The sequence below is a fragment of the Penaeus chinensis genome, chromosome 17, assembly GCF_019202785.1.
Source record: "Penaeus chinensis breed Huanghai No. 1 chromosome 17, ASM1920278v2, whole genome shotgun sequence".
In the NCBI taxonomy this organism is placed as follows: domain Eukaryota; kingdom Metazoa; phylum Arthropoda; class Malacostraca; order Decapoda; family Penaeidae; genus Penaeus; species Penaeus chinensis.
In genome coordinates, this window is record NC_061835.1 from 12,153,036 (window position 1) to 12,163,035 (window position 10,000).

General features: G+C 37.2%; 1 protein-coding gene across 5 annotated transcripts in view; it reads right to left on the reverse strand.

Moving 5' to 3' along the window:
* Positions 1-1,130: 1,130 nt before the first annotated feature.
* Positions 1,131-10,000, reverse strand: part of LOC125034119 (daf-12-interacting protein 1-like) — a 29,552-nt gene continuing 20,682 nt past the window's right edge. For 3 of the 5 annotated variants that reach the window (XM_047625762.1, XM_047625761.1, XM_047625764.1), the window contains exons 5-11: positions 8,452-8,549; positions 5,892-6,036; positions 4,728-4,880; positions 3,489-3,689; positions 3,073-3,168; positions 2,364-2,585; positions 1,131-1,979 (exon numbers count right to left, since the gene is read on the reverse strand). In XM_047625762.1, coding sequence (XP_047481718.1) covers positions 1,942-1,979; positions 2,364-2,585; positions 3,073-3,168; positions 3,489-3,689; positions 4,728-4,880; positions 5,892-6,036; positions 8,452-8,549 — 953 coding nt within the window. In that variant the 3' untranslated portion in view covers positions 1,131-1,941. The remainder of the gene's footprint in view (positions 1,980-2,363; positions 2,586-3,072; positions 3,169-3,488; positions 3,690-4,727; positions 4,881-5,891; positions 6,037-8,451; positions 8,550-10,000) is intronic. The other 2 variants (XM_047625763.1, XM_047625765.1) reach the window with 1 other exon arrangement.

Consider the following 10,000-nt stretch of genomic DNA (forward strand, 5'->3'; position numbering starts at 1 on the left):
AATTATTAACTCATTCCTAACCCTTTTCATCAATGTACTTTACAATAGTGCAATATGATTATTTGTTTTAACTATTAGCCCTTAACGGTTCTCTAAATATTGATAAAAATTGCCTATAATGAAATTTGCGGTTACCAAAGCCCGTGAGGAAAATCTTGTTAGTATGATGCAAAATTTAGTGTATGGTGCGTCCAAAACAAACATAAAGGGTAGGTCCAGAACTTTGGATGCCCCCTACACTATCATATTCACCTCTATGTAGTACTATGCCTCTTAGTGAAGTAGATAATTATATAAAACTAAGTTTGTTTTTCTTTTGTTTTAGAGTATTCCGTGATTTCGTAAACATGAATATACACAAAAGGGTTGTAAATTATCTTCAACCTGTATCCTTTAAGTTATGAACACATTAAGGCTTGAACAGAAAATGGTAATGGATTAACATTTACTGTTGATCACGATGGCATAAAGACAGAATACTTGATGTTGAAGTCATTGTAAAAGGGGACATGTTAAGTAATTAATGCCGAAATGTCAAAAATACATGTTAAGCCCACTGTTTTGTTTATTGATTTATTGCTTATTTTCCCGAAAACTCAAGGAAAACGGGAATCAAGTGAGGTAATGAAGGCTTACTGATTTTCTCCTTGATGGATGAGCACTTGTAGAGCCATCTATGTGAAAAAAATCACAAAAAAGCTACAGTAGGCACTGTAATTATGATTTATCTCCATTGAATTATGAGACAATAAACTGGGTATCTGAAACACATTGTCAGTAGCATTTCATGTACTTCTCAGAAACCAACTGCATTTAATGATATGAGACGCAGTTAATGAAGGGGAAAATCATCTTGTGCAGTTTATATAAAGTTACATGAATACAATACAAGTTATTTTTAATAGATGAAAATGGTTGCGTATTGCATGCACGTGGCCCTTTCGTATCATGACCAACGGCGTAATATTACATACTTATAGGCTTTCTGCGACACTAGTTTAGGAAACCATTGATCTTCATTATCAATAGAACAATAAATATTCATGTCAGTTATCATTCCAAATATCAATCGTGGAAATGAGCGTTAATAAACATCCAAAGAGTAAAGGGGGAAAAAAAAAGGCTTTAAAGGTGTATATGATCACTTTATTTGGCACTAACCTACATCACAGGTATGTCGGTGTTCGTTTATACTATTTGTTATACAACCACACCAGTTTTAATATTTATTCTCTATTCCTTAACACTAATACAGACTTCGAAGTCACACTGCTAAAATGCTTCTACAAACACGTATCACTTAATTACATGGCACATAAGAGCAAATATATAAAAAAGACTATATAGCGTACACGGGGCCAGAAAGCGTGCACAAACAGCGGTTAGACATGATGGCAAAGATATAACATGGATGTTAGTATAGCTATTCGTTAGGGTGATGTGCATGTAAAGGATCAGCTATGATATTCTTACTTATCTAAGTATGAAGGCAATTATATGTGGATAATTAAAATCTTCGTCTTTCATGTACACCGAGATCTCAAAGCCATGTATCCCGCGCATGTTGCTGCTCCTTTTTTTTTCTTTATTAAAACGAAAAATAAAGGCAAAACATTCATAATACTGTCCGTTTTCAGCTCTTTTAATCTTTAACGTATTCATGTGAATCGTTTCCGTGTGTAATTTGTAATTATAAAAACAAATAGTAAAATATTCAAAATCTTGTAAATATTCATGTAAGTTACTATTTTCACAAATAATTCGAAGGAAAAAAAATACAACCAAAAAAATTTACAAGTAGGCCTACCATCGTAGGCCTATAGTCTAGACATATCCTTTCACATGAACAGTAGCCTTCAGAAATTTGAATTTTCTCTACTTTTTAACAAGTGAATGGACACAGCCAACATGCGGATTTATAGCATGACTCCTACGTTATTCTCACAGCCAAATTCTTCGTCTCACAGTCTTGCCCGATCCTGAAAAGAGATTCTTTAATAGCTATTTTTAAGGATAATAATGGTAAGTATGTGTTATATCAGAAAGAACGAGGAAATGAGAAAAGAAGTTATGTCAATTTATCTGATTTGATTTAGCTTTATTGTATGGGTGTGAACACTCTCTCTCTTTCTATCTCTCTCTCTCTCTTTGTGCACACATTACACACACACACACACACACACACACACACACACACACACACACACACACACGCACGCACGCACGCACGCACACGCACGCACGCACGCGCGCGCACACACACACACACACACACACACACACACACACACACACACACACACACACACACACACACACACACACACAGACCATCACTGCCAAACCTCCATCGGACTACTCACGCCTTCTGCACCAGCGGCCAGAGTAACCGAGCTCGCACTCACACATGGACCCATTGCAGGTTCCATATTTACACTTCCTGGAACAGCGGCTGTTGTTCAGGGCGTCGGTGCCCAGTTGTCCCATCACGATCTCGCAGTGGTCGCCAGCGAAACCGTGGGGACAACGGCACTTGTTCACGTCACGGCATCTTCCTCCGTTGATGCAAGGGATGACACATTTGCCTGTGGGAAGCGGAGTGTGTGGGGCTTGCTCGGAAACAATAATGATGATGATGATGATTAAATATCGTAACCATGAGGATGATATCTGTGATAACACATATGTAATAATGGTGATTATGATGATAATGACAGTAATAAAATAATATCATTATATACATATAATAGTAGTAATAGTAATGATAATGATGGTGACGATGATGTTACTAATGATAACAGTAATGATACTACTACCACTACTAATATTACTAATGGCAAATTGTCATACATTATGCTGTAACCCTTGTGATTAACAAACTTACCATGCAAATTAGATAAAAAACACATGATCTTTTTTTTTTTTTTTTTTTTTTTTTTTTTTTTTTTTTTTTACAAAACGCTAATTCAAATCCTACTAAATAAAAGGTATATGACTCTCCCATACTCTAAAGAACAAGAATTCATCTTTTTACCACATATGAAACCGAATTCAACTCCGTCATCAACTTACTAAACTCGCATCTGTTTCCATAGTAACCTCGAGGGCATTCGCAAGTATCCTTCTGCACGCACTTGCCTCCGTTCTCGCACTTGTCTCGACAGATTCCTGCGAAGTATAAAGTATAAGGGGAATCCAACTCCAATCGTGAGTACTTAAACACGCATAATGTATCAAGGATTATGTTATTATATGAGCAATACTCAGCTATAAACTCTTCTGCGTATGTACTTATGATAAGCTATCGTATATAAGATACAATACGTTTTAAGACATTGCACGCGTTATCACTATCAGTTAAAGTAAGATGTTATATGAGCTCTTATATAAGCTGTAATATGGCAAGACAATAATTTGTAAATAGCCTTTTAAAATGCCCACATTCCTTCCCTTTCACAAGAAAATCCAACCTCAAAGCAGGTCCTTACCTCCTTCACAGTGACGCCCTTGGAAGCCAGGGGGACAGGAACAACGCCCCGGTGTAGTGCAGGTCCCCCCGTTCATACACTGGGGGTAACAAAGGGCCGTGTTGCAGTACTGGCCCATGTACCCTTCTGGGCAGAGGCAGCGCTGGTCCACGTCGCATACCCCGCCGTTCTCGCATTTCTGGTCACATTCTGGGTCGGGTCCTGCAGTGAGGCGAGAAAATGAAGAGAAAACTGGAGGCTTGGAAGATGAAATTAATTCCTGCAAGAAATATTGATACCTAAAATATCTCATGTTATTTCTGGATAATGAGCATTTCCGGGAATGAGAGAGAGGTATAGAGATAGAAAGAGAGAGAGAGAGAGAGAGAGAGAGAGAGAGAGAGAGAGAGAGAGAGAGAGAGAGAGAGAGAGAGAGAGAGAGAGAGAGAGAGAGAAAGAGAGAGAGAGAGAGCGAGAGAGAGAGAGAGAAAGAGAGTGATAAAAGGGAACATTACGCTAAGACTTGGAGGGCTAAGACCACATGAACTTTGTCGAGCAGTATTTAAACATTATAGTTTATCAAAAGAAATCTTACGTCAAGGGTTCCAGAGGCAAGAGATACTGTAAGTCACTTACATATTCTTCGGAGGGACTTGCCACTTTACCCCCCCCCCCCTTAGCTATGGGGTAATTGGTGTTTTGAACGACCAGCGCAAAAACAACGGTAACAAAATCAAATAAACAATATCAACCTTAGTAATTTTCCCTTGTTTCAAAAATACATGGACAAGGGAACAATAATTAATATCAAAGATGGTAAGGATATAGAAAATCAACATTATACCAATCTAACTCCTTATTTCATGTTCTCGAATCCAAAACGACCAAATTTGGCATCGCTCGGGATGGACAGATAAGAGATAACAGGGTAAAAACAAATGCTAAAATATAAAATAAAAAGACAAGACAAATAAATAGACGGAAATATAGAGATATACATAGATAGCTTACCTGTTGCTAACATAAGACATGCAGTTGAAAATATTAACTAGACTATCTAAACGACGCTAATTCGAGAAAGAGAACAAATAAACATACAAAGATAAAATAGATTACTTGCTGCTAATACACGAGAAAACAAAAACAAAAAAAAAACAAGACAGATAATCAACAACCAGACACGAAAGGAAACGAAGACACGAAGGTAATGAAACAGCAAAATACTGAACCACATAATCCAAAAAAAGGGCAAAGACTCACGAGGCTCACCATGCTGGGTACACTCCTTCCTGAGTTGGAGTCTCAGCGGCGTCCCAGGGAGAGGTTTGCCCTTCATCGACTGAATCAGCAGCCCGATTCCAAAGGTGGCCACTCCGGATGCATTCCCCGTGCACTGGATGTTGATCGTGAAGACTGTTGAAGGGGCAGAAATTAATGTGTTTTTGATCTAAGACAGTCAACGAGGAAAAATGGGGAAAAATAAGTGTTTATGATCTAAGGAAAATGTATATTATCAGAGCAGATTCTGCGGAAAATTGTTTTTTTTTATGCTCTAAATATCGAGGAGCGAAAATGTCTTGATGATATAAACCAGTAATCTAGGAAAAAATCTAGGACATCAACGAAGGAATAAAAAAAAAATCCTAAAGATCTATGCCAACATCGAGGGAAATATCAATCCCAGGAAACCGAAAAAAATCTTTACGTTCTATTTCAATAATAAAGTATTTTTTAAACCTTTTAAACACATTACAAAATGTTCATTGGGCTAACATTATGAGGCAGAACTGTTACAATCAGAAAACCAAAAAACTAAATGTACTTATCGTCTATGTTAATATTTCTACCTGGAAGAAAGTCAGTTCCTCAACTCTTTTTTTCTTTCCCTCTTACCTCCATCTCTCCTCTCTCCTCCCTCCTTTCCATCCTCTTCGACTTCCATCCCACTCACCCATCCTCCCTCCCATTCTTCCACTTTCCTATTTATCGCTCTGTCATCCTATCCCATATTTCTAAGCACCTCGCCCTTTGGTTTCTCTCTCTCTCTTTCTCTACTTCCCTCCTCTCCTTTCTTCCCACCTTTCCCTCCCTCCCTCCCTCCTCTCCCTCTTTCCTTTCTTCCTTCCCTCCTTCCCTCTCTTCATTCTTCCTTCCTCCTTCCTTCCCTTCTTCCTACCCTCTTCCTCTCCCTCACTCACTCCTATCCCCTCCCTCCTTCTCACCCTCCTCCTCTCCCTTCCTTCCTTCCTCTCCCTCCTATCCCCTTCCTCCTTCCTTCCTTCCTCTCCCACCCTCCTCCCTTCCTTCTCACCCTCCCTCCTATTCCCCACCTCCTTCCCACCCTCCTCCTCTCCCTCCCTATCCTTCCACTCCCCATCCTACCGCTCTACCACCATATCCCCCACCCCCCCCCAGACGCCTCACCCTTTGGCTTCTTAGGGATCCTTCCGTGAGTGGCCATAGAAACCACAGGGGCGTGTAGGATATCCTCATCCTGCGAGTAGAGGCGGTCAAAGGTATAATCGTAGCGTTTACGTCCAGCCTGCCACGTGAAGTTGACGCTCTCGACCTGTTGGCGGGAAATACGAGAGCGCGGGTCGTGAAAAAGCGGGTTCGGGGGGGAGTTGTGAGGGGTTGTGAAAGGTGGGTTGGAGAGAGGTTGTTAAAAACGGGTTATGGGGTTGTGTGGGGTTGTGAAAAGCGGGTTGGAGGTTGTTAAATAGCGGATTTGGGGGAGTTGTGAGGGGTTCTAAAAGGCGGGTTGGAGGGGAATGTAAAAGGCAGGTTGGGGTGGGGTGGGGGTTGTGAAAAGCAGGTTGAAGGGACTGCAAAGGTTGGGTTGAAGAGGTTGTAAAAGACTTGTGAAAAGCGGGCGGGGGACGGGATGGCGGGTTGTAAATGGCGGGTTGGAGGTTGTAAAAGACGGGTTTTGGGTGTAGCGCCACTCCTTTTCCTCACAAATAAAGTTAATATTTCCTTTGTGCTCGTTACATGAAGGTGTTGTGAGGGTTTGTAAATGGCGAGTTGTGAGGGGTTGTAAAAAGTGTAAAAAGTTTGTGGGTCGGGGAGGAGGCGAAGGTAAGATAAATAAGGTGAAGGATAGAACTGGATAATAATGATGAATAGGATGGATATGTAAACTGACAGCAAGAACAAGGGCGTATGCGAATGATGAGTTATGAAAATAATAGTAATAATGCGATAAGTACTGAGAATGTAAGGATATTAAGAATACATAGGTAATTCATAGGTAATAGTGATGAAAATAATGATGATGATGATGACAATGATGTTGATGACAAAGAAGTTGTGAGTGATGACTATTATAACTATCTTCAGTATCAATGAATATTTAAAGATATATTATCCTCTACACAAAGTCCACTTATATTTTTACCTCAATTAACCATTCTTAGAGAGAAAGAAATAAATGGGAAGTAATTGAATAACAAAAACAAAAAAAATAAAACCAAGACACAAAGAAACGCAAAGAAAAGGAAAAGAAAAATGAAATAACAACAAGAAAAAAAAGGGAAGAAATGAAGAAATAAAAAGAAAAATGAGATCAATAGAAAAATAAGAAAGAAAGAAAACAAGAGGCAGAGAGAGAAAGACAAAGCAACACAGGGTTTAAAAGACCCAACGAGGATACATGGCAACAAGGCGTGATCAGTTATAAGTCGATTCATTCAACTGAGGTCTGATAAGGCCCTCACGATCCATTTGATTCATGAGTAATACTTCATCTGATTCATGAGTAATGCTTTGTCAAACTGACAGATACAACATGATCGATCGGGGACGCATCTGCAGCATCGGGTTTAGATATTGATGGATTAAACGTCCCTTTTTTCCTGTTTGAAATGGTCGGTTGGTTTGATTTGCGGGAACACTATTTTTACCAATGGCGTAGCTGGGTGTTTTGGGAGTTCCTTTTATATTATTTTTAGGTTTGAAATGTGTGGCAAAAATACTGTTTGTTTCTAATTCATTGCCTTTATTAATTTATTTTCGTAAATTTGATCAGGTGAGACAGTGTTTTATTTATTTTTATTATTATATTTTTTTTTTTTTGGGGGGGGGTAAAAATTTGCAAAGGAAGTCTTATATGACTCATCATATGACACGTTTCTGGTGTCTTATATATTGAATTGACCTAAATTATCAAATAATTACATACCTAACATTCGTGTAAGTTCGATTTTCCTTTTTCTTGTACATACAATCTATAAAAAAAAAAAAAAATCAAAGAAGTGCTAACACTATAACTAACTCCCTCACTGCAACTACGCAGTTGTTATCGAATGTCAAGCGAACAGAGAGAACAACTGTTTAATTAGAGGCGAACAAACATTTGTGCGATGGATGGCGTGACCTTTGAGTAGAGCACAACAATACTCGTGTATGAATGATCGTCATTCACAGAGCACGTTCGGCGGACTCAGGCGCATTTTAAGATGTTTGCTTTGTACAGTTCTCTGAATAGCGAAAGTATATATATATATATATATATATATATATATATTTATATATATACTATACACACGCATACACACACACACACACACACACACACACACACACACATATATATATATATATATATATATTCATATATAAATGCGTATATATAATGCATATAAATATATGTATATAAATGTAAATATATTCATATAAATGTGTAAGTATATATAAATATATATATAAAGGCAGATTGATAGTTAGAAAGATGAATATCGACTAAAAGATAGATAAACAGGTAGAGATAGACAGATAAACAGATAGATATACAGGTATCAACACATTTGTGCCTTATGTGTTTATAACCCACACAGACCTACGCACACAAGCACGCACGCACGCACGCACGCACGCACACACACACACAAATGCATATATATACCTACATAAATACCCACATATATCTATGTATATATAAATACACAATACACTCTATACACCTACAGCCGCCATTCCTACTGACCTCCGACGGAATGACAGGCAGATGCTTTTCGAAATTCGGGTCCAGGATATAAGGCAGAACATGACCGTCGTGGATAGCGAAGATCTCCATGACGTAACCTGGAATTAGTGCGGTGAGGTAAGTCTTTGTATCTTAGGCGGGGTTGTGTAGTGTTAATTGTTTGTGATGATGATGATGATGATGATGATGATGATGATGGTGATGATGATGATGGTGATGATGATGGTGATGATGATGATGATGGTGGTGGTGGTGGTGGTGGTGGTGATGATGATGATGATGATGATGATGGTGATGATGATGATGACTGATGGATGACTGATGATGATGATGATGATGATGATGATGATGATGATGATGATGGTGGTGGTGATGATGATAATACTGAAAGTAGAAGTAGTAGTGGTTATGATGATGATGATGATGATGATGATGATGATGATGATGATAATAACTGTGATGTTGAAAATATTAATAACAATAATATCGAGAACGATGATAACGTAGACGATTATAACAGTAAAACAACAGAATAAATAAACAAAAAGATAGATAAATATAACTTGATGAAACTAATTGGCAACATGATATTCGCTAACAACAAAAAATAAAAATGATAACAAGCAATAAACAACAAAAAAAGTGAAGCTGCTAAAAAAAAAAAAAAAAAAAAAAAACCGGAAAGAAAGAAAGAAAGAAAGAAAAAGAAAGAAAGAAAGAAAAGGAAAAAGAAAGATATGTACTACCAAAAATGTCTTATAAAGGAAGTGCATATAAATAAAATATACGCATTCGACAACCAAACAAGCAAATAAATAAATAAACAAGTAAATAAGTAAACAAAAATAACGAATGAATGAGAATACGGAATATAAAAGAGAAACTTTTGTTTATTCCGACCACATCTTCCACTTTCTAAAATTGTCTTTAATCAAAAACAAAAACAAACAAAAACAAACAAAAGTAAAAAAAAACGGAAACAATAAAAGCAATAATTGAAACAAATAAAGATAATTAACGATATAACAAATAATTTTTTCATGCTCAAAAAACAGCCACAGCACGAGTGATAATAATCATTAGTCGTAATTATAATGAAAATGCAGTTGTTACGATGATGGATATGTTAATGACGATAATAATAATGGTAATGCAAGTAATAACAGTAACAATGATAATAATGACAATGATGATGATGATAATAACAATAATAAAATATGATAATAATAATAATACTGATAACGATAATAATAATAATAATAACAACAACAATAATAATAATAATAATAATTATGATAATAATAACAAAAATAAAAATAATATCAGTGACAATAACAACAACAACATTGATAAAAATAATAATAATAATAATAATAATAATAATAATAATAACAAACAACCACAAACAACAATAATAACAATAAGAGAAACAATAAAAAGCAAAACTGGCATCCCACGCGCCCGACAGAGCGAGGTAACCCCGTCAGCCAATTTCTCGACACGTGCAATTTCAGCCCATAAATCTTGCATGATGTGTCCCCCATCTGCG